Below are 23,889 nucleotides of genomic sequence, written 5' to 3' on the forward strand. Positions count from 1 at the left end.
TTTCTTTGTAGGGTTACGACATTGTTGACTAGAGTACGTGAAGGAAATCCATGCCCAATAGCCTATCTTCAAACTTTTCATTGGGGGCTATCCAAAAAAGGTGAGAATTTTCAAAATGTATTCTCTTTGTTTATTCAGAAATGTATTGTCCTTTCCTTTAAGGATGTGGTTTTTCCCCCCCCCCTTCCACCTGTCTATCAGGAGCTTGACAAGATAGGTAGAGTAAGAAAACAAAAAACGAGTGACAACAAAAGATTAGGTTCTTACTTTTGCTAATCTTCTTTCTTGTAAATCCACTTAATTCCAGGACCAGAAGGTTATTTCTGTCTACTCGCCAGGACTTTATAGTAGAGCTGCACGGGAACGGGGACGGGGATGACGGGAATCCCGCGGGACCCCTAGGGTCATGGGGACGCCCCCTAGGGTCACAGGGTTCCTGCGGGGTTGGATGTACTCGCGAGGCTCATCTTCTCCCTACCTGCCCTGCCGCAGCACACAGCCGATCGGAAGTCTTCCACAATGTCAGCGCTGACGTTGGAGGGAGGGCTTAAGCAAAGCCCTCCCTTCCTCTGACGTCAGCGCTGATATCGGGCGTGGCGTACCAAGGGGGGGTGGGGAGGGCGGTCCGCCCCGGGTGCAGCCTTTGGGGGGAGTGCACAGCTGGCCAGGTCCCCTTACCTTTGTGGCACTTCCCCTGACCGACCGACAACAGGCCCGGTCCGACAAACCTCCCTGCCCTGTAGCTGCGAATCTAAATTACCTTCTTACAGCAACTTCAATACTCCAGCTGCTGTAAGAAAGTAATTTAGATTCGCGGCTACAGGGCAGGGAGGTTTGTCGGACTGGGCCTGTTCTGTTGTCGGGCGGGCGGGGAAGCGCCACAAAGGTAAGGGGCAGGGAGGGAGAAAGGGAAGAAAGGTGGAGTGGAGAGGAAAGACCCTTAAGGGAAATGGGTAAAACTGAGGGGGGAGAAGGACGCTGAAAGCACTGGGGAAAACAAAGGGGTGGAGAAAGACGCTGAGAGGACATGGGGAAGACGGGGGGGGGAGAAGGACGCTGAAAGGACATGGGGAAGACAAAGGGGTGGAGAAGGACGCTGAAAGGACATGGGGAGAAGGACACTGAAAGGACATGGGGAAGACGGGGGGGAGAAGGACGCTGAAAGGACATGGGGAAGACGGGGGGGAGAAGGATGCTGAAAGGACATGGGAAAGACAGAGGGGGAGAAGGACACTGACAGGACATGGGGAAGACGGGGGGGGAGAAGGACACTGAAAGGAAATGGGGAAGAGAGACACTGGCAGGGAAGAAGACAGAGATGCCAGACTATGGGGGGAGCGGAAGGAAGAAGATGGGTGCCAGACCAATTTGGAAGGGAGGAGAAAGGGAGAGGCACAGTAACAGAGCAAATGGAAGATGCTGAGAGAAGAGAGATAGTGGATGGAAGGAATTGAATGAGAACATGAGGAAAGCAGAAACCAGGCAACAAAGGTAGGAAAAAAATTCTATTTCTTTTTTTTTTTTGCTTCAGGATAAAGTAGTATATTAGTTGTGTTGATAAAAATTAATAAACATTAGAGGCTCTGGTAAAATCCCATTTACAAACTATGTATTCTTCCCAATTAATATTTCCAAATTAATAAAGTCTTTTTGCTTATTTGTAAATGGGTTTCTACCAGAGCCTTTAATTCAGTAGCATAATTAAATGAAATAACTATTTCTGAAGTTTATGGGGACGGAAGGGATTCCTCACGGGGATGGGTGGGGACGGAGGGGATTCCTTGCGGGGACGGGTGGGATTCCTCACGGGGACGGGTGGGGATGGGTGGGACTTTGGCGGGGACAGGTGGGGTTTCTGTCCCCGCGCAACTCTCTACTTTATAGGAAACCTCAAACTTCAGAGACTTAAAACTCTCTCCCTCTTACTTCATCACTATCCCTGAAAGTTAGTCTTAAAGCAGCCAGGAACATCTGTAGAGGATAAGAACGAGAGAGGGGAATGGAGAAACTCCCCGGCAAATAAGTCTAGTCTGCTTATATCAACAAATGCAAACAGCAACAATGAAAAACAAGAGAAGAGGTCATGAAACAATAGAAACCTGAACGACAAAACACTGCTATAAGGAGACACAACCTGCACTGTCAGAAGGGATTACCCCCCCCCCCCCAAACTAAGTTCTAAATCCATTCTGATGGCACTCAGGTCAGAAAACAGAAATCCAGCTTACCAGTACTTGGAAAGGCAGACAATTGGCAAATCAGCAAGAAATAGGGCGGGTTCCCAGAAAAAGTGTGGATTTACAAGAAAGAAGATTAACAAAGGTAAGAACCTAATCTTTCATTCTGTACAATCCCACTTTATTCCAGGACCAGTGGGAAATAACAGAGCAGTTCTGAAAAATCAGGGTGGGACTGATGAGCTCGCTGCCAAAACAGAGGCAGCAAAAGCAGTATCCTGCTTGGCCGATACATGAATCCTGTAAAACTTGGTGAACGTATGCAAAGACCAGGTAGCGGCCCTGCAAATCTTATCCAGAGAAACAGCCGACGAATCTGCTCAAGAGGACGAAACACCTCTGGTAGAATGAGCCCGCACTGAAAGGGGGAGCTTCTTTCCGGCCACCACATAAGCCGCGGAAATGGCCATACAGATCCACCTGGAGCTCATATCCAAGGACCGCAACACCCAATCCTGCTCACTCAGCTGGAGAAAGCAAAAACAGGAAGCTGGACTTCCTGATTCACTTGGAAAGTAGAAACCACTTTCGGATGAAAAGAAAGAACAGTGTACAGCATCATACCAGAATCCATAATATGCAGAAAAGGATCTCAGCAGGAGAGAGTCTGAAGCTCTGAAACCCATCGGGCTGAGGTAATAGCCACCATGAAGATCATCTTGATTGTGAGATCCATAAGGGACGCTTACTTCAAAGACTTATATGACGGGCGAGCCAAAGAACGGGGAACCAGGTTAAAAAACCAAGTCAGACAGGGAAGGTGCAATGGAGGCCTAAGTCGCAGAGCGCCCCGTAGAAAAAGGGCCACATCCGGATGAGCTGCCAATGAGCCCTTCAAAGGAGGAGGGGGGACAAAAACAAAAGACCGGCAATCTGCACCGGATGAGAAGCTACCGCTAGGCCCATCCTTCAGAAACTCCAGGATCCAATGGAACAGACGGGTCCACCTGTCTCAGGAAGCACCAAGCCTGATAACATCTCCAAGCCTTCGCATAGGTCGCCACTATGGATTTCCTTTTACTGTGAAGCAATCACAGCCGAAGAATAGCCCCTGCTAGTTAAGGCTACATGCTCAAGAGCCATATCGTAAGACCAAAGTGGTCTGGATCCTGCATACAATCAGACCCTATGCGAGGCGGTGAGAAAGACAAGGTAGCCAGAGCCTCCAATTCTGCTGGAGCTGAACCAAGTCAGCATACCAAGACCACCTTGGTCAATTGGGAGTGACTAGGATCACCGGACCTCCTTGAGCTGCTATCCATCTCAACAGGCACCCTATCATGGGCCACGGAGGAAAGACATATAGGAGACCTTCCCATGGCCAGGGCTGAACCAGAGCATCCAGGCTTTTGCTGCCGGCCTCGTGACAGCGACTGAAAAAACAATCTACTTTCTTATTGGCCGCAGGCACCATGCGATCAAACATGGAACACTCCCACTGATCTACTATGCAATCGAACGCTCTTTGAGATAGAGACCACTCTCTGGGGTCCAGAGCGCTGACTGAGAAAATCCACTTGAACATTGTCCACTCCTGCCAAGTGCGCTACTGACAGTACCACTAGGTGTCGCTCTGCACACTAGAAGAGAAGTTGAGCCTCCACGTTCAGAGAGGGACTTCTCATGCCCCTTTTCCAATTGACATAAGCCATTGCCGTGGCACTGTCCAAGAATATGAGGACTGCTCGATGACAGAGACAACCCTCAAAGTGGAGGATAGCCAGTCGAATCGCCCAAACCTCCAGGTGATTGATTGACCACTTGAGCTCTGAGGGAGCCCACTGGCTCTAAACAGGGTCGGTCATACACACCATTCCCTAGTCTTTGAGACTCGAATCCGTAGACAGAATCACCCAATCTGAGATTTGGAGGGAAGGCCCCTGAATAACAAGAGGGGACACAACCACCAAGCAAGATTGCTCCGTGCTACAGTCGTCCAGGGCAGAGGTGCAAGGAATCATGATCGTTGCCACCATGGTCCTCAGAACCTGTGGGTACTGCCATGCTATTGGGACCGGAGTGGCAAGAAGGTCCCTGATAATCTAACAGAGCTTCTCCTGATGGGACACAGGCAGGAACACTTTGTTCTGTCCCGTGAGAAAAAAACTGCTATGTATTCCAAATCCTGCATCGGCTCAAGGTGACTTTTCATGAAATTGATCACCCTGAAATTGATCACCCAGCCCAGGTGCTGCAGCAACTGCACTACCTGCTGAACAGCCTGACGCCCCTCATACTCCGAGGGAGCTCTGATCAACCAGTTGTCCAGTTATGGGTGAACCAGGACACCCAGGGTGCGAAGATGGCACTGTCTCCATGCAGAAGCGAGGCACTTTCAGCGCCGCATTGACCACCTTGAGGTCCAGAATAGAAAGCTGTACGGGAACGGGGACGACGAGAATCCCGTGGGTTCCCCCTTCGGGTTGTAGGAATCTCATGGGGACACCTCCTCTGGTCGCAGGGATCCTGTGGGGACCCCCCTCGTGGTCTCAGGGATCCCGCGGGGTTGGATGCAACTCAAGCCGTGAGGCTTGTCTTCTTTCCTACCTGCCCTGCAGCAGCACACATAGCTGACCAGAAGTCTTCCTCGACATCAGAGCTAACGTCGGAGGGAGGGCTTTGCGTCAGTTACATGCAGCATGTAGAACAACGAGCCCTGCACGCTGCACGTGACTGACGTGAAATCTTCCATCCGACATCAGCTCTGACCATGGGGGAAGACTTCCGGTCGACTATGTGTGCTACTGCAGGGCAGGCAGGAAATAGAAGACGAGCCTCGCAGCTCGAGCTACCTCTCAAGAGCTCCATTTGGATGATAAAAGAAAATTGCTGATAAGGTAATTTGCTGGAAGATGACGGTTGATCCAGGGCTTTTGCTTGCCAGAAACAACAGGCTGGAATTTCCTCTGCCTGGTGCCAGCAACATTCCGGGGCTGGATGGGGTTTCCAGAGAATTCACGCAAACATTGCCTCTCTGAACATAAAGCAGAGTTCATCGGCAGAAAATGTTTAGAAAGAGCCCCCTCTTCCTCTGTTCTGGTAATGTTTCTGGAGGTTTTTTTTCCCCCTATAACCTCTTTCCCTTGCCTTCTCTCTTCCTCTTGCTGCCTCCAACCCCTACTGTTATCTAGACATGAACGTGGGAGGCAAAACGCAGGACACAGAAGAGGTCGAACGTGGGAGGCAAAACGCAGGACACAGAAGAGGTTGAACGTGGGAGGCAAACATGGGACAGAAGGGGGTTGAACGTGAGAGGCAAATGCGGGACACAAAAGGGGGGGAGGGAGTGCATTTTTGGACACAGAAGGCATGAACATGGGACAGAGGATGGAGGAAGGGAGGGAAAGAGATACTGAAGGGGGGAGGGAATGAAAAGGGAAAATTGGGTGTGGGTGTGTCAGTGAGAGGGAAAGAGAGATGGTTGTGTACATGGGGAATGGAAGAAAGGAGAATTTTTGGTCATAGGGAGGGAGTGAGGTATAGATGATAGAATAGATAGGAAAGAGAAAGATGAGAGGGAGAAATGTGGTGGAAAGGGAACAGTGGAACAGATTGAAATGGATGCAAGAGGGAGGAATATTGGACATAATGGTCAAGGGAATGGAGGGAGAGATTTGACATGGTGCTGGAGAAGAGTGATAGAAGGAGAAATGTTGGACATGGGGCTGGTGGGCAGGGGCGAAAGATGCTGCACATGGTCCTGGGGATGAGAGGGATAAATGCTGGACCATGATAGGAGGAACCAATGGACAGCAACAGAAGAATTTACAGAAGATAGGAAAGCGGAAAAAAGAAATTCGGACCAACTTTATGGAAAAATAAGCCTCCAGACATCAAGGGTAAAAAATGGAATTTATTGACTAAAATGTGTTAGCTTTGGGAAATGTATATAGCAGATGTCTTTGTATTGTGTTCAAAAGAAAAGGAAATGCTTTTCTGGTTTTATTTCTACAGTGTTGAAGTTCTTGCTGACCCTTGCTGTGGTTGGTGGGGATCCCCAAGCACCGTCAGCAGAGGACCTTCTCTAGAGACAGCCAGAACTCCCCTCCACCAAGCGCAGCAGTTGCTGGCAGCATCCACGAGTCACTGAGGTGCCAGCATCTGTGACTCAGGGACGCTACTTCTGCCTGCCAAGCTTGGCAAAAAGGACCCCCAGCCAAATGCAAAGGAAGTCCTCAGCTGACAGCTTGGGGATTCTCATCAGCTGAGTATTTATATTTACATTAGAGGCTCTGGTAGAAACTCGTTTACAAAGTATATAGTCTTCCCAATGAATATTTCCAAATTAATAAAGTGTCTTTGCTTATTTGTAAATGGGTCTCTACCAGAGCCTTTAATTCAGTAGCATAATTAAATGAAATAACTACTTCTGAAGTTTATAGGGACGGGCGGGGACGGATTTGATTCCAGCGGGGATGGGTTTGATTCTACCGGGGACGGGCGGGGATGGGTTTGATTTCTGTCCCCGCGCAACTCTCTAGTCCAGAATCGGTTTCCAATCATCAGAGCCTTTCTTTGGAACAATGAAGTATATTGAGTATTTCCCAGAGCCTTAGTCTCGCTCTGGAATGGGTTCTATGGCCGAAATATTGAGTAATTTGCAGAATGTAGCCAGTACCCGAACCACCTTCTCGGTGTGACCCACCGGGGAATCCAGAAAATACTTAGTCAGAGGACAAAGAAAATCATTTGTAGCCATCACTGAGAACATCAAAGACCCAGCAGTTGGAGGTAATGGCCTGCCACTCTGCCAGAAAAGACAACTGCCCCCCCCGGATGTGCGGGAAAGGGGAGGACACCAGCCTGGCATCAGAATTGCTTCTTTGTAGGATCCGTGGGAAGACTCCCCATGGACTGCTGACATCCAGAACCACTGAAGCGCAGTCTGGCAGACAAAGAGGACCATGGCCCGCTGAACCGTTTAGATACATGTATGATAAACGGTGTATCAAAAATAAAAAAAACTTAAACTTGAAGGGCCCAGTACGGACGAGAGTACCTGAAGGGACGAAAGTTAAGATGCCCCGAACCCCTGGAAGAGCAGGAATTATTCACAGGCAGTGACCTGGGCCTACGATCCTGTACACTGGCCATAAGGTCATCCAGTCTTTGGCCGAACAGCTGTCCCTTGAAGGGAAAAGGGCTCAAGGTCACTTTAGAAGACAAATCTCCAGACCACTGCCAGATCTAGAGCATCCTGCGAGCCAAAACGGAATAGGCAGAAAACTAGCAAAGACTTTCAAGATGTCATACAAGGCATCAGCCATATAATCCACTCTCAAAATTATAAAATCCAAGCCATGAAGCACTGCAGTGTCAGGATCATGGTATAGCTTGGAATGGTCACGAAAGAAGAGGCTGACACAGCCTTAACACCAGTGGCTGCTGAATCAAACAGACACTTAAGGACAAAATCCACACGTTGGTCCTGAACATTCTTCACGACCACTCCCCCATCACTGGGGAGAGAAGTGTGCTTGGTGACTTGCATCATCGAGGAATCCAACTTCGGGGAAGCAAAGAGTTTGTTAAAAGCATCCACTATGGGATAAAGCCACGCCATGGCACGAGCACATTTCAAGGGACCCTCAGGAGTCTCTCAGATGTTCATAAGAATCTGAACAAGGTCAGGATGATCAGGAAAAGAAGCAGATTGTGGCCTCTGGTCACTCATGAGGGAACATTCTGCAGTGACAGGCTGCTCAGACTGCCGCTTTAATTCCTAGAGAGATTCAGAGATTGAATTCACAAGATGAGCGTGCTTGAAAAATCTGCGCACAGTGGGATCTTCCCCAAATCAGAGGCTCCGCACTGATCCGGATCATGGAGATCCACCAGATCTGCCACATCTGCAGCCGCCGCGGTGCCCCCCCTGCGAAAGCAGAGGTATGGAAAACATATCTGGCATAACCACGGGCACTACCGCCTTACCTGCCAGCACCAAGGGGAGGCAAGAGAAAGACCCTGGTTCACTGTGGGAACCCGGGGTCCCTGTGACTGGTATGGAGGCCGGCGGAAGGGAGACAGGCAGAGACTTTTTAGCCAAGTATGCCCAATACAGCATACTAACAAAATCCGGGGAAAACCCATCCTCCACAGCCAACTGGTATGCAGGGGAGCCGACCCCTGCATACCAGTTTTGGAATGTTTGGAGGATTTACAAAGTTTATCTTCCGAGATGCGCATGTGTTTCATTGTAGCGTCATCTGTGCACTCCCCAGGGCCCCCTGACACCATTTTTGAAGGAGTAGGGGCAGAAGGCGCTAGAAGACCCTATTTGAAGGGCAAGTCTTAAACCCCTTGTGTGCTGCAGTGCACATGGAATGCAGCTGCGCATCCCACAGACATCCACCGCAAATGAGGCATGAATCCATCACATCCTACCCTGGGGAGGCCATCTATGTGGTTTTCTTTCAAAAACAAAGCTGGCAAGTGTAAAAAATAACTTAAAAATTAAATTGGGAAAAATCCAAGATGGCTACCACAGTTGTCAATTTTGAATAAAAATAGCCCAGGAAAATCACAAAGAACCCTCAAAAACGGTGATTTTAGGGGTGGGGATGGGGTAGGGCATGCAGGGAAACCACCCAAAACCCCCTTTTTAGGACCCCCCAAAATCATTGATTCAGGCTGTCAGACTGTACGCACAGAAAAATGTGCTGACTGGAAAACACTGCAGACAGAGCTGAAATAGCTCATATGGAGATCCTCTACCTTAAATAGCTGGAAAGCTGGACTTCGAGCCTTATGACTGCCCCACTGGCCGGACCTTCACAACCAGGTACTTCTGCCACCCTTAGACACTCGCAAAAACACCTGGCGGAGGAATGCAGTCTGGCTCCGATCCCAGGCGTGCCACCACATACCACGCAGCCTGCACTCAACCCACCAGTGGACAAACCTGGGGTGAGCAAGCTCCCAAGGGAACGGTTTCTGAGCCCTGATCTGAAGTGCAGGTTGTCCAGAGAGTTTACTGACAAGCAGGGAACCCCATAGAAGCAGACTTTTCCAAAGGTCTGCGATCTCCCGCAGTCAGAGCTGTTGCCACAGGGATCCTCCGCAGCATGAGGGTGAAAATCGCAAATTCAGAGACCGAAATTACACGAAATAAAACATGAGCAGAAAAGATAAGCTCCTACAGTCTATGATGAGGTAAGATGGGGAAGGTTTTAAGACTGAAGTCTCTGAAGTTTGAGGCTTCCTACAAAGTTTTGGCGGTAGACAGAAATAACCCATTGGTCCCGGAATAAAATGGGATTGTACAAGAACAGGGGGCTGCCCCAGAGCTCTCCAGGGACCACCAGTGGTCCCTAGGCCTTGTTTTTGAAGAACACTGGGTTATCAGGATATTGTTCCAGTTTTCCTTATTCATCATCGTCATGCTTATTTTTTCTTTACCATGATTATGTCTGAAAATCAGCACAGAACTTTACCTGCTTGCCTCCTACTTCCATCACCTCCTCCTGCACCACTATCAGCTTTATATGGGATCCAAGCACCAGTGGCCACTCATGCACCAGGATACGGACAGCAACCTCTTGTATGCGCCCTGTGGTGCTTCCACTTTCCACTGTCACAGAGAAAGAAGCACAATATGGGCATACAAAGGAGCAAGGCTAGGTGAATGAATTTCAGGGTCAAATTCCAAATGTTTCTACAAACAGTAAAATAACTTGACTCAACATATTAATCCAGCCGCAATCAATAAACAAGCTGAGGTGCCAAAAACCCTGTTCATTGCTGCAAATTCTGGTTTCTCAGACAGCATTTTCTCCATAGTAAGAGAATGGTTGGTTGAAACCAGGCCTGCAATCAGGGTTCACATAACCCTTAGGGTAGTATGAAATACTAAATTATTCTGTTGAAATAATCTATGAAAGTTAGATGAAGTAGTTTTATTCATGGTGAAAGTTCTTTCAAAGTTCAAGATTAAAAAAAAAAAAAAAAAAAAAAAATCTTATTTTTATAAACTGCTTTTTTTTTTATTTTTGATCATTTGAAATTTATGGACTGGTGAAAGGTAATGATGAAGTGATCTCAGACAATTCGCCATGAAACAAGAAAGAGTGATGTCTGTGTCAGTATCAGCAGCAGCTAAGTGTGAGTTTACATGTATCATTTTTGCCACATACATCAAATTATTCATTGGTTGTGAAAGGAGAAATTAGAACATAAGAATTGCCATCTCCGGATCAGACCCTGGGTCCATCAAGTCCGGTGATCCGCACACACGGAGGCCCCGCCAGGTGTACCCTGGCATAGTTTTAGTCCCCATATCATTGTATGCTTCTCAAGGGAGATGTGCATCTAATTTACCCTTATCCGTATCATTCTATGCCACTCTTAAGGAGATGTGCATCTAGTTTACCCTTAAATCTTAGAACTAGATAAGAATTAGGTTCTTATCTGCAAATTTTCATTCTTTTAGTCCCTCCAGACTGACACAGAATGGATGGATTTACGTACCTCTGCCAGCAGGTGGAGACTGAAACACATTGACTTTTGACAGTAATACAAGTGGGCTGTGCAGTCCCATCTACAATCAGTCTGACGAATAGCCAAGCAGAAACTAACTAGGCTGAACAAGAAAACATACTGACTCCACTCTCACATGAAGAAAACAAATTAAGTGTTAGATGTTAGATACTGATTAGAACCTTTAAAATGTCCCCACAGTTCGCCAGCTAAATCAGATGAACCAAACACCATTGCTCTTATTATACTCTCCAACAACCAGAAAAAACCAATACCACAGAAAAAAACGTACTCTTCGTGAAAAAACACCAAATAAAATGGCAGGGCGGGGTCTGTGCTGATCTGGAGGGACTAAAAGAAAGAAAATTAGCAGGTAACAACCTAATTTATCCTTCTTTATTGCCCCTCCAGACTGGCACAGAACGGATGGGACGTACCAAAGCAGTACCCAACATGTGAAGGGACGCCACAAGAACATGCTCACCGAACACTACGTCCCGACGCACCTGAACATCCACATGGTAGTGGTGAACAAAGGAACGCAGAGAAGAACAAACCGCTGCTTAACAGATATCCACCGTTGGCACAAGAAAACTCTCAGCCCAAGAGGCTGCCTGACCCCGAGTAGAATGAGCCTTGAGAAAATCCGGAACAGGTTTCTTTTGAAGAAGGTATGCCAAAGCGATAGCCTCCTTGATCCAGCACGCAATTGTAGCCTTGGAAGCAGCGTCCCCTTTACGAGGATCCGTTAAAAGGACAAAAAGACGATCCAACTGATAGAACTCCTGGGTCCGCTGATGTAAGAAGAACCCTATGGACATCCAATTTGCACAACTGCCTCTGCTCCAAACAGCCCTCCCGGCAAACCCAATACCGGAAGGACAACAGACTGGTTATCGTGAAAAAGCGAAACCACCTTTGGAAGAAAGGAGGGAACCGGACGCAGCACAACCCGCTCCCTAGAGATCTCCAGAAATGGAGGCCTACACGTAAAGGCCTGCAATTCTGAAACATGTCTCGTAGAAGTGGCCACCAGGAACACCGCCTTAAGAGTAAGGTCCTTCAATGTGCAGGAGACAAGAGGCTCGAAAGGAGGACGAATAAGCATGGAAAGAACCAGATTGAGATCTCAGGCGGGAACCGAGGGACGAACTGGTGGCTGGATCAATTTTGCTGCTCTCAAGAATCACATCACATCCAGAGAAGTGGCCAACAGATCATGAAAAGAAGACAAAGCCAAATCTGAACCCTGAGGGAGGACTGGGCAAGGCCCTGCTCCAGGCCATCTTGCAAAAACTCCAAGATATGAGGCAAAGATGCGCGAAAGGGAACTACACCACGCGCGGAACACCACTCCTCAAAAAGACATCAAATGCACACATAAGCCCGAGAGGTGGAGTTTCCAAGAATCCAAGAGGGTGGAAATCACTTTATCCAAATATCCTTTCTTACTTAGGCTTTCCCTTTCAAGAGTCAAGCCATAAGACAAAAGGGACCCGGATCGAATATGGGAATGGAACCCTGAGTCAGAAGCTCGGGCAAGAGGGGCAGTGTAAGAGAATCTCCCACAAGAAGATGAACCAGATCTGTGTACCACGGGTACCTGGGCCAGTCTTGAACTACCAGGATCACGCAGCTTACATGCCAGGCAATCCGAAGAACTCTGCCCACAAGTGGCCATAGCAGAAAGACATACAGACATGCACCAGAGCATCCAGCCCCTCAGTCTTGAATTCCCTGCGCCAACTGAAGAACCTTGGCACTTTGGCACTGACACTCGTAGCCATGAGGTCCATGTCTAGCCAGTACCTATGACTGAACAATCAATTTGAACATTTACAATCTGAGATACCACTCACCGGGATCCAGCACATGACGATAGAGAAGTCTTCCTGTACATTGTCCTCTCCCACTATGTGGGAAGCCGAGATGTCCAGAAGATGAACCTCTACCCATTCCAAGAGAAGAGAGGCCTCCTGTGCCGCTATATGACTCTTGATTCCCCCCAATGATTGACGTAAGACTCACTCCCTGAACCAGATTGGAAGACTGGAGCCACAGCGCAGGCTGCAACGAACTAACCCCCTAAGAGGGACGGGAGAGTCCACATCATGAAACTTTTGTGACCTCTGCAAAAGAAGTGCAAACTGAAGAGGGTGCATGTGAGCCTGAGTCCACATGATTACTTACAGGGAGGTTGCCATCGACCCCAGAACCTGCAGAAAATCCTGCGCCCAAGGGCAGTGACAATACAAGAGGGAGCGAATCTGCAACTGCAATTTTAACATCCGGGTCTCGGGAAGGAAGACTCTCTCCCCAGGTCAGTGTCGAAGAGAACTCCTAGATACTTCAAGCGCTGAGACGGAGGCAATTGGCTTTTGAACAAATTGACTACCCAGCCTAATGGCTGCAGAAACTCCACTACTCAAGTTGTGATCCAGAAGCTCTCCTGAAAAGACGTCGCTCAAATGCCCTCCTTGCGCACGGCCGCCGCCACCACTACCACCACCATATTCTTGGTGAAGGTCCACAGAGTCATGGCCTAACTAAAGGGAAGCGCACAAAACTGATAATGCTTTCCCAAAATCGTAATGCGAAGAAATCGCTGATGGGAGGTTCAAATTAGAACATGCACATAGGCCTCCGTCAGATCGAGAGAAGTCAGAAATTCCCCAGGCTCAAAAATTACGGATTTCAGGGTTTTCATATGAAAAGACAGAACCCAGAGAGCCCTGTTGACAACTTTCAGATCCAAAATGGGCCAAAACGACCCCTCTTTCTTGGGCACCATGAAGTAGAGTACCTGTCGGTGCAAATCTCCTGAGGAATTACTGGGACCACCGCTTTGAGGTCTAGCAACCTGAGCAGTGTCTGACGAAATGCTCTCTTCTTCCAAGCTGCCTGACAAGGAGAAGAGGGGAAACGATCTGGGAAAAGCTGGGAAAACTCGAGAGCATAGCCATTCCAAATCACTTCTAGGATCCACTGATCCATTATGATCTTGGCCCACCTCCGGTAAAACTCCCACAACTGGGCTCCCACCGGAACCGGGGGAAGGACCTGCCATGAGTCATTGGGCTAAATGGATGGAGGAGGAGCCACCGGCGGAGTCCTGACTACTCCGCCCACCCAGCGAGCTCCCCGAAAGGACTGCATGCGCTGAAAGAAGTGACCTCTGGAAGGCAAAACTCACGCAAACGCCCTCGGGTGGAGCCACCCTGCGGTGCTTTGCGAGTCATTTATCTGGAAGATGAGGCACCTTTGAGTCTCTCAAGGCCTGAACAAGCTTATCCAACTCCTCTCCAAAGAGGAAAGAGCCTTGAAAGGGAAATTTACTTAGCTTAGACTTAGAGGCAGCATCCACCGACCAACCCCGAAGCCACAGAGTACTATGGACAGCTGATGCCCTCAACAGATCATGCATAGCATCAGAGAGGTAAGAAGCACCAAGCTCAATCTTAGTCACTTCCTGATCCACTAAGGACTAGTCAGCCGACTCCCGGTCAACAACCCACTCAGACCACCAGAAACAAGCTCAGGCCACGAGACCACCACACATCGCCGTTTGAACACATCAAAACTCCATCTTAAGGTCCTGAGGGTCTCTAAGGGCTGAACCGCCCTCAACTTGCACTGTATGTATATGTGCGATAGCCAAGACCACCGCATCCACAACAGGAGCCTTAAAGGTATCCCAATCCCAGTGTTCTCCCCAGCGCTTTTCAGCCGGGCGCTCCGCCCAGCAAATTTAGATGCCCGCCCAGCTGTCATCTTCCGAATCCTGCTGCCGCCACTGCTTAATGCGCAGCCTGAAGAGCCGCCGAAAGACTCCCGCCCAACTTAAAACAAAACCCAGCAAGCAACTCAAACCCGGCTTCCCTCCAAAACCGGAAGTTACGTCGGGGGGGGGTGGGGGGGGTAGGGAAGAGAAGCCGGCACGGACCATTAGAGCCCCGGAGCATGCGGGAGATAGGCCAGCCACGGAGGGAAGCTTACTTGCTCTTGCTTACTTCAGGCATTTCTCGCTGCCAGGTCCTGCCTACTTTCTGTTTCCGCGAAGGCAGGACCCGGCAGTGAGAAATGCCTGAAGTAAGCAAGAGCAAGTAAGCTTCCCTCCGTGGCTGGCCTATCTCCCGTATGCTCTGAGGCTCTAATGGCCCGAAGTAAGCAAGAGCAGCAAGTTGTAAGCTTCTCTCTGTTGCTGACCTTTGGGAGATAGGTCAGCGACGAAGGGAAGCTTGCAACTTGCCTTTGTCTGTAGCGAATCTGCCAGGTGTGTGAGACGGGGGAAGGGGGGTGAATGGTAGGAGAAAAGCTGCTGTACCCAATTAGAGGGGGAGGGGGAAGAGAAATGCTGGTGCTTCTGCTGTACCCAATTGTGGGGGGGAGGGGTTAAGAGAAATGCTGATGATGCTGCTGCTGTACCCAATAGGGGGAGGGGGAAGAGTCATGCTGCTGCACCCAATTAGGGGGGAGGGTGAAGAGAAATGCTGCTTCTGCTGTACCCAGTGGGGGGGGGAAGAGAAATGCTGATAATACTGCTGTACCCAATGGGGGGGAGGGGGAAGAGAAATGCTGCTGCACCCAATTGGGGGGGAGAGAGGGAAGGAGGGAGAAGGAAGATCAGGAAAAGGAGGAAAGAGATGCAAAGACCATGGGAGGGAGGGAAAGAAGATACCATACCATGGAGTGGAAGAGAGAGATGCCAGGGCATATGGGGGGGGGGGAAGCAGGGCCAGATTAAAGGATAGGCCCAGTAGGCACAGGCATAGGGCCCAAAATGGTCAGGGGGGCCCGCAAGTGCTGTGGTTTGAGGCCTTACCCTTGCTGGATTCGCTGGCATGAGCAGCCTCATCATCATCCCGGGCGCCCCCCAACCTGATCCGACCCTCCTTTACCTCCTTCCCTCATCAGTGACGTGCCAGAGGGAATCATGGCAGGAGAAAGCCCTGAAGCAGCCTGCTTAGAGTATCGTGATGGGAGGGAGGGAGAGATAGGAGGGTCGTGGGGGGGGGGGGGAGAGTAGCAGTCTGCCCCGGGTGATCGGCCTGGTGTCATGAACTTCTTTGGCTAGCAACAGCATTTACAATTCACTGCTGTTGCCAGCTTCAGGTCTTCCTCTCTGCCGGGTCCTGCCTACTTCTGTTTCCATGAAGGCAGGACCTGACAGAGAAGGCCTGAAGCTGGCAACAGCAGTGAATTGTGAATGGTGCAGCCTGAAGAAGTTCATGACGCCAGGCCTTGGGTGACAGAAGGAGGAAAGGGAGCAGAGGGGGAGAGACTTGCTGCACCCAACTGGAGGGAGAAAGAAGATGAGGGAGGGAATGAAACGAGATGCCAGGGATTGGAGGGAAGGGAGGGAGGAAGAGATGCCAGGGCATGGAGGGAAGAAGGAAAGTATGCCAGATCAAGGGAAAAGGAAGGGGGAAAGGAAGGAGGAGATGTCAGAGCATGGAGGGGGAGGGAGAGATGGAAAAAAAAGGAAAGGAGATGCCAGAGAATCAGGGAAGGGAAGATACCAGACTGTGGGTTGCGAAGGAAAGAAAGGAGAAGAGAGAGATGCCAGAGCATAGGGGATGGGGTGGTGACAGAGAGAGAAAAATGGAGAGGTGGCAGAGCAGAAATCAATCATGTACTAAGGAGAAGAGAAGGGGCATAGGATAGACAGTTTATTGAAGGAGCATAAAAAGAGGAAAGATGCCATATGGAACGGGGAGAGGGCAGACAGTGGATGGAAGGGGTTGATGCTGCATGGAAGACAGAGCAGACAGATGCTGGCTAGAAAGAAGAGTGAAGACAAGATGATTAAAGCAGAAATGACAAAAGGTAGAAAAAAAATTTTTTGTTGCTTTATGTAGAATCAAGTAGTATTGTATCTATTGATTAAAATTTATAAATAGGAAATGGAAATAAGGAAGTTTTTTGGGGCCTAAACCCCTTTCCTTAGGTCAGAACAGGATACCATAACTGCAGGGGTGCCCAAATGGTCGAGCGCGATCGACCAGTAGATCGCAAAGGCAATGTGAGTCGATCGTGTTGCCTTGGCAATCTTTTTCTTCCTGCCTCCCTGAGCCAGGCCAGGTGCGTACAAGCGCCGGACTCACAAGACTTCACCTCCGACGTCAATTCTGATGTCAGAGAGGAAGTTCTGGGCCAGCCAATCACTGCCTGGCTGGCCTGGAACTTCCTCTCTGACGTTAGAATTGACATCAGAGGTGAAGTCTTGTGAGTTCGGCGCTTGTATATTCCTGGCCTGGCTCGTGGAAGCAGGGAGAAATCGGCATGGTGACTTAGGGGGTAGGGAAAGAATCGTGGAAGTGGAGAAATTGGCGCGATAGTTTGGGGGGGCAGGGGGAGAGAGACAGAAAGAAAAGGGGAGGGGCAGAGAGAAAAAAATATTGGATTTATAGTCGGAAGAAGGAAGTGCAAACAGAGACTCATGAAATCACCAGACAAAAAGGTAGGAAAAATGATTTTATTTTCAGTTTAGTGATCAAAATGTGTCTGTTTTATATCTGCTGTCTATATTTTGCACTATGGCCCCCTTATACTAAACCGCAATAGCGGTTTTTAGCGCAGGGAGCCTATGAGCATCGAGAGCAGCGCAGGGCATTCAGTGCATCTCCTTGCTCTAAAAACCGCTATTGCGATTTAGTAAAAAGGGAGGGGGTATATTTGTCTATTTTTGTATAGTTGTTCCTGAGGTGACATTGCACAGAATCATCTGCCTTGACCTCTTTGAAAACCCGCGGAATATAAATGATAATTAACATTTTCTCTGCGTACAGTGTGCTTTGTATTTTTAAAAATTTTTTATTGTTGGTAGATCATTTTGACTTGGTCATTTTAGTAGCTCGCAAGCCCAAAAAGTGTGGGCACCCCTGCTGTAGAGCCATTTCTTGTATGACTGGATGAGCTATATTTATCTTTTTTTTTAGTTGTTTAAATTCATGCAGAAATAAATGGCTAGATTGAACCTAATGAATTCATTAACGCCTTTCCCTTTTTTAACCTCTATACCATTTGAAAGAGGGCAAATTTAGTAAAAATATTCTGGCACAAGTGTCAAACCTTAAAAAAGGAAGTCATATTGAGCATTGGAAAATAATAATAATAATTAACTAATAAAAATAGTACACATTTAGGGCTCCTTTTACTAAGTTACGATAGTGGTTTTAGCGCGCGCTAGATGCTAATGCCAGCATTGAGCTGGCATTAGTTTTCCCACGTAGTGCAGGGGTTTGCGCGCGCTAAAAATGCTAGCGCACCTTAGTAAAAGAGGGGGTTAATTTTCCCCACAACCAAATTTCCCCATCTCGCCCCAACCGGCTACTTTTTCATGCCACCCGGCTGGAAAAAATTTCTGGGGAGAACACTGCAATCCTCATCAGGAATGGGATAAAGTCTGGCCATGGACCACACCAAGCAAAAAGATGTGTCCTGCGTCTTCCAATGTGAGTGCACCATCTCGAAAATCCTAAACTAAAGCACAGGGAAAGGGAAAGGGATTGGGACTTGTATACCACCTTTTGGTAGTTATAAACCACACTCAAAGCGGATTTACATACAGGTACTTCAAGCATTTTCCCTATCTGTTCCGGTGGGCTCAACTCTACCTAATGTATTTGGGGCAATGGGGGATTAGGTGACTTGTCCTAAGGAGCAGCATGGAATTTGAGCCCACAACGTCAGGGTGCTGAGGCTGTAGTTCTAACCACTGTGCCACACACGCAGTGCTACCCAGATCCCCCAAAACCAGAGGGTTCAATACTCGAGGGGGGTCCTTAGCTTCCTCCTCAAAATGCAAAACCTAAGATACCTGGAGAAGAAACCACTGCAGCTCTTCCCGGTGAAAAATGTGTACAATCGACGCATCCTCGCCAACTGGCATCTCCAAAAATCCTCCATCCAAAACATCCGTCCCCCCTTAAAGTATCTTGGAGCTCCTCCCCAAGATCCAAGTCCTCATCTGGCGAAACTGGATCAATCATAAAAAGGTCCTCATCCAAAGATACCTGCAAGCGCATGGACGATGACTGAGGAGGCAGAACAGAGACAGCTTTCACAGCAGACAGTACAGGGGCGGCCGTGAAAGGCAAAAACTCCCCAGAAGACCCCGCAACCCCTGAGACAGAAGCAGGACCCTCAGCTGGCTATAAATAAGCCTTGCACACAGCTAAAACAAAATCAGGGCAAAAAACCCTTGGTGGCAGCACTTTAGAACTCACTGCAGATGCAGAAGAAATAGTAAAGACCTGTTCCTGTCTATCTAAAACAGGAGGAAGGTTGCCTGAGGCCAGGGACAAAATGGTATAGCTTCCCGCCAAAAACTGAAGGAAGCCCCACCGAAAAACTGAGAGAAGAAACAGCAGCAGGGCCCGACTAGAACCCGCCGCTAAATCAGAACTGCCAGCCAATGTAATGGAAAGGGAATCCCCAGCACCCTTGGTGGTAAAAGAAGATGTATCTCTCTGTTGAGGAGATCCTGGTGTGGGTAGCAAGGAAAGCCTGGGCTTCTCAACCGCCCTCCGCTGAAGAGCAGTACATGAGCGAAGGGGAAACCTGCACGCCAGCACTCAAAGCTAACACCGGTTCCCCCTAGAAGTGACCGGAACACTTAGCGCACACGCCGGCCGCATCCACCGCATAGGGCGCACTTCTACTTTTTAAAAGTGATCATAACGTATATACTGGAGACCTATGCACAAAATCACCTCAGGCCCTTTTATGCTCTTTTTTTTTTTTTTGGCAATCTCGCAGCCCACAGCTGTAAAGCTCTCAAATCTGTTGTCTGTGCCTGAAATGTGGCCAGGCACACAGTTAAGGCTCTTCTAAAGAAATAAAAAGCAGGGAGGTGAGGGAAATGGGAGAGGGGACTCGACCCTTTCAAGTATGGCACCTCTGAGGTCGGCAGGACCACTGAGTGGGTCCCCCAAGCTCTGTCCAGAAAGCAAAAAGGGACAAGAGAAAAGGTCACTAATCAGATCCAACAGGCCCTAACTAACCAAAGGAAAGATGGCACAGGCTTGCCACCTCCACCTGCTGGAGACTGAGAACAGACTGATTGTAGATGGAACTGCACAGCCCATGTATACTACTGCCAAAAGTCAATGTGTCTCAGTCTCTACCTGCTGGCAGAGGAACGTAAACTCATCTGTTCTGTGCTGGTCTGGAGGGTTTTGCAGTGAATATTATGCAGAAAACACAGGAGATGATACCTTTATCGACTATGAAAGCAGAAGGAAAACAACGAAGATGACTGACTGATTGATGTTCAATCTCATTTGTGTGGAATCAGTCTTCAATTCTAAATCCTGTATTTCAATATTCATTCACTGATTGATTGGAATACGGTGTATATCTTTGTTTTAAATTTTTTATTCATTTTCATATATCAACAAGTGTAACATAGAAATTTTAAAAGATCACATAAAACATACACTTGAATTCCTTTCATGTATCACTGTAAATACAATATATTATTCTGTATTTATAAACAATAATACCTAAAATATCTGTATTACCTAATATGTATAATAATTGTTGTTAAAATTTAAACCCTTCTTTCCCAATACACATAACAATTATAATAAAAATAATGACAAATATTTTATGAGATAAATTAAATAAAATGAATCTCACCCCCCTCCCTTCTTAATAAGATTTTTATTATGGGAAAATGATTTCATTCATTACAGAAATCTGCTAATGGTCCCCAGATCTTCTGAAACTTGCCAAAATAACCTCTCTGTGTTGCTAATGCACGCTCCATTTTATATATATGGCATACGGAATTCCACCAGAAGTTATAGTTTAACCTATCATAATTTTTCCAATTATATGTAATTTGTTGTACTGCTACCCCAGTCAGTATAAATAAAAGTTTGTTATTGTTTGAAGAAATTTGACTTTTTGCTCTCATTGCTGTGCCGAATAAGATAGTATCATAAGTCAAGGCTACTGGGTTTTCCAACATCCTATTTATTTGAGGCCAAATTGAATTCCAGAATAATGATATGAATGGGCAATAGAATAATAAATGATCTAATGTCCCAGCCTCAAGATGACAGTGCCAACATCTATTAGACCTAGAGCTATCTAATTTTTGTATGCGAACAGGGGTCCAAAAAGCTCTATGCAAAAGAAAAAACCATGTTTGTCTCATAGATGCTGACACTGTACATCTTAACCTCCAAGACCAAAGTCATGGCCATTGATTTGCAGTAATCTGGTGCTTAATCTCAATGCTCCAAATATCCCTAAGACCATGTTTTGGTTTTTTATTTACAAATTCAGCTATTAATTTATACCACCTTGCGGCCTGGTGACCCATAGAGTCCATCTGAAAACATATGAATTCTAGGCTATGATAATTAATAAGACTATTCCATTCAGGGAACCCTGCCTGGATGGCCTGCTTCAATTGCAACCATCTAAAATATTGTGATTTATTTAAACCAAATTTATGTTGCAATTGTGAAATTTCAAGCAGTTTACCATTATTTATTACATCTTCTAAAATACGTATTCCTGCCAACATCCAATGTTTCCAGATGATTTTAAAACCGCCGACCTTGATTTTAGGGTTTAGCCAAATCGTTTGAGTTGTTGATTTATTTATTGGAATAGGAGTTAGATTACTTATATACCTTAAAGTTTTCCAGGTATCAACAAATATTTTGTGTTCCTTATATAACCTTGGCATTTGGATACTAACAACATGACCAAGACGCAAAGGAAACATGAGTCTCCATTCTAGCCAGAACCAGTCTGGTATATTATCAGTGGGCTCTGGGAGGATCCAATACATACCTTGACGCAGAATATAGGCTTGATGATACCTATAAAAGTTTGGAAAATTTACCCCTCCCTCCACAATTAGTCTTTGCAAAGACACTAAAGCAATTCTAGGAATTTTACCTAGCCAAATAAATTTTGTTAAAACCCTATTCAATTTTTAATAAAAAGACCCCTGAAAGAAAATTGGTATCACTCCCATTTGGTAACAAACTACAGGTAAAATTATCATTTTTACAGTTTGTACTCTACCCCACCAAGATAAATGCAAAGGATTCCATTGCTCACACATTTCTGTTACCTTCTGTAAAAAATTTTTCTCATTCATTTTCATAGTCTCATCCACTGATTTTGCAATCCAAATTTCTAAGTATTTTAAACCATCTTCCTTCCAAATAAAAGAAAATGGATCAAATAAATCTTTTGTACAATGAATATTTAATGGGAGAACTTCCGATTTATTCCAATTTATCTTGTAACCTGAAAATTTTCCAAATTTCTCAATCAATTCAAGCAAACATGGAATGGTTGATTCCAGATTTCTCAAATAAAGCAATATATCATCCGCATATGCTGAAACCTTATATTCTCTATCTGAACGCGGAATGCCCTGTATCTCCTTTACCTGTTGAATAGCTAACAATAAAGGTTCCAAAACAATGTCAAAAAGCAAAGGAGATAAGGGACCTTGTCTAACCCCTCTCTGCAGAATAAAATGTTCTGAAAAAGTGTTATTAATATACAATCTAGCAACAGGGAAGCTATACAACGCTTGTATCATTTGTATAAATCCTGATCCTATACCAAACCATTCCATTGCCTGATACATGATGGTCCATTACACTCAATCAAAGGCCTTTTCTGCCATCCAAAGAAACAGAAAAGGCAGGATCATTAATATATTTTGTCAAATACAACATATGGAATGCCAGTCTAGTATTATGAGAAGAATGTCTTTGAGCAACGAATCCTGTTTGATGCATACCTATAATGAAAGGGAGAGCTTTAGCCAATCTTAAAGCTAATGTCTTAGCTAAAATTTTACCATCTACATTACCGTATTTTCACGCATATAACGCGCGCGTTATACACGATTTTTACAAACTGAGCGCGTTTTACAACTTTATTTTTTCATTCCGATCCGGCATCCCCCCTGCGAACTGGCACCCCTCCCCCGCGATCCTACATTCCCCCCAGCACCGCAAAACATCTCTTACCCGATTGGGCACCGGCACCAGCACCAATGCACAGGACGTGCCAGTGCCCGAAGATCCTCCCTCGTTGGTCTGGGCTGGGCTGGGCGGTACGGTGCGAGGGAGATCCTCCTTCTTCCCTGTGCCGGCTGGACTGGGCTTTGACCATTTGCGCATGCTCAAAGCCTTCTGGTCTCGCTCTCTCTGAGATTCTCTGAGAATCTTGGAGAGAGCGAGACCAGAAGGCTTTGAGCATGCGCAAATGCTCAAAGCTCAGTCCAGCCGGCACAGGGAAGAAGGAGGATCTCCCTCGCACCGCACCGCCCAGCCCAGACCAACGAGAGAGGATCTTCGGGCACTGGCACGTCCTGTGCATTGGTGCTGGTGCCCAATCGGGTAAGAGATGTTTTGCAGTGCTGGGGGGATGTAGGATCGCGGGGGAGGGGGGATGATGCGAGCGGGGGGGAGGATGCCGGTTTGCAGGCCAGAAGAGTAAGCGGGAGTGGGAGGAGGTTATAGCAGCATGCGCGGTATACACGTGTGCGTGCTATATAAAATTTTTTTTTACTGAAATGCTTTGGACCCACGCGCTATACGCGTATGCGTGTTATACACATAGGCGCGTTATATGCATGAAAATACGGTAATCAAAGAAATAGGCCTATAATTTGACACCAAAGTAGGATCTTTATTTGGCTTAGGCAAAACTATAGTTAAGGACTCCGCCATAGTGCCTGTGATACAACCCTTATTTAGTTGAGTCTGATATAAATTTAATAAATAGGGCAATATGATATTTTGAAATGACTTATAAAACTCTATCGTATAACCATCTCCACCTGGAGCGGATCCAACTCTAAGGGACTTCAAAGCTATTCCTAATTCTTTTAAGGATATTGGCTCTTCTAAACTTCGTTTTATATGTTCAGGAATCTTTGGACCCTCTAATAATTTCAAAAATTCTAAACCATCCTTCCTTTTATCTAAATAAGGCTCAGAAGAATAAAGAGCTTTATAAAATTTTAAAAATTGTTTCAAAATTGGTTCAATTTGAGTATAAACTACACCATTCTCATCTTTAATGGCAACTAATTTTGTTCTTCTTTTTTTCGCCTTAAGATAGTTTGCCAACATTCTTCTCAACTTATTTGAATTACCATAATACAAAGCTTGCTGAGAAAATAAAT

General features: G+C 46.8%; 1 protein-coding gene across 2 annotated transcripts in view; it reads right to left on the minus strand.

Moving 5' to 3' along the window:
* The window catches only part of GINM1 (glycoprotein integral membrane 1), a 103,473-nt gene that overhangs the window by 62,654 nt on the left and 16,930 nt on the right, over nucleotides 1-23,889 (minus strand). For both annotated transcript variants that reach the window (XM_033937798.1, XM_033937799.1), the window contains exon 4: nucleotides 9,671-9,807. In XM_033937798.1, coding sequence (XP_033793689.1) covers nucleotides 9,671-9,807 — 137 coding nt within the window. The remainder of the gene's footprint in view (nucleotides 1-9,670; nucleotides 9,808-23,889) is intronic.

Source organism: Geotrypetes seraphini, chromosome 3, assembly GCF_902459505.1.
Source record: "Geotrypetes seraphini chromosome 3, aGeoSer1.1, whole genome shotgun sequence".
Lineage (NCBI taxonomy): Eukaryota > Metazoa > Chordata > Amphibia > Gymnophiona > Dermophiidae > Geotrypetes > Geotrypetes seraphini.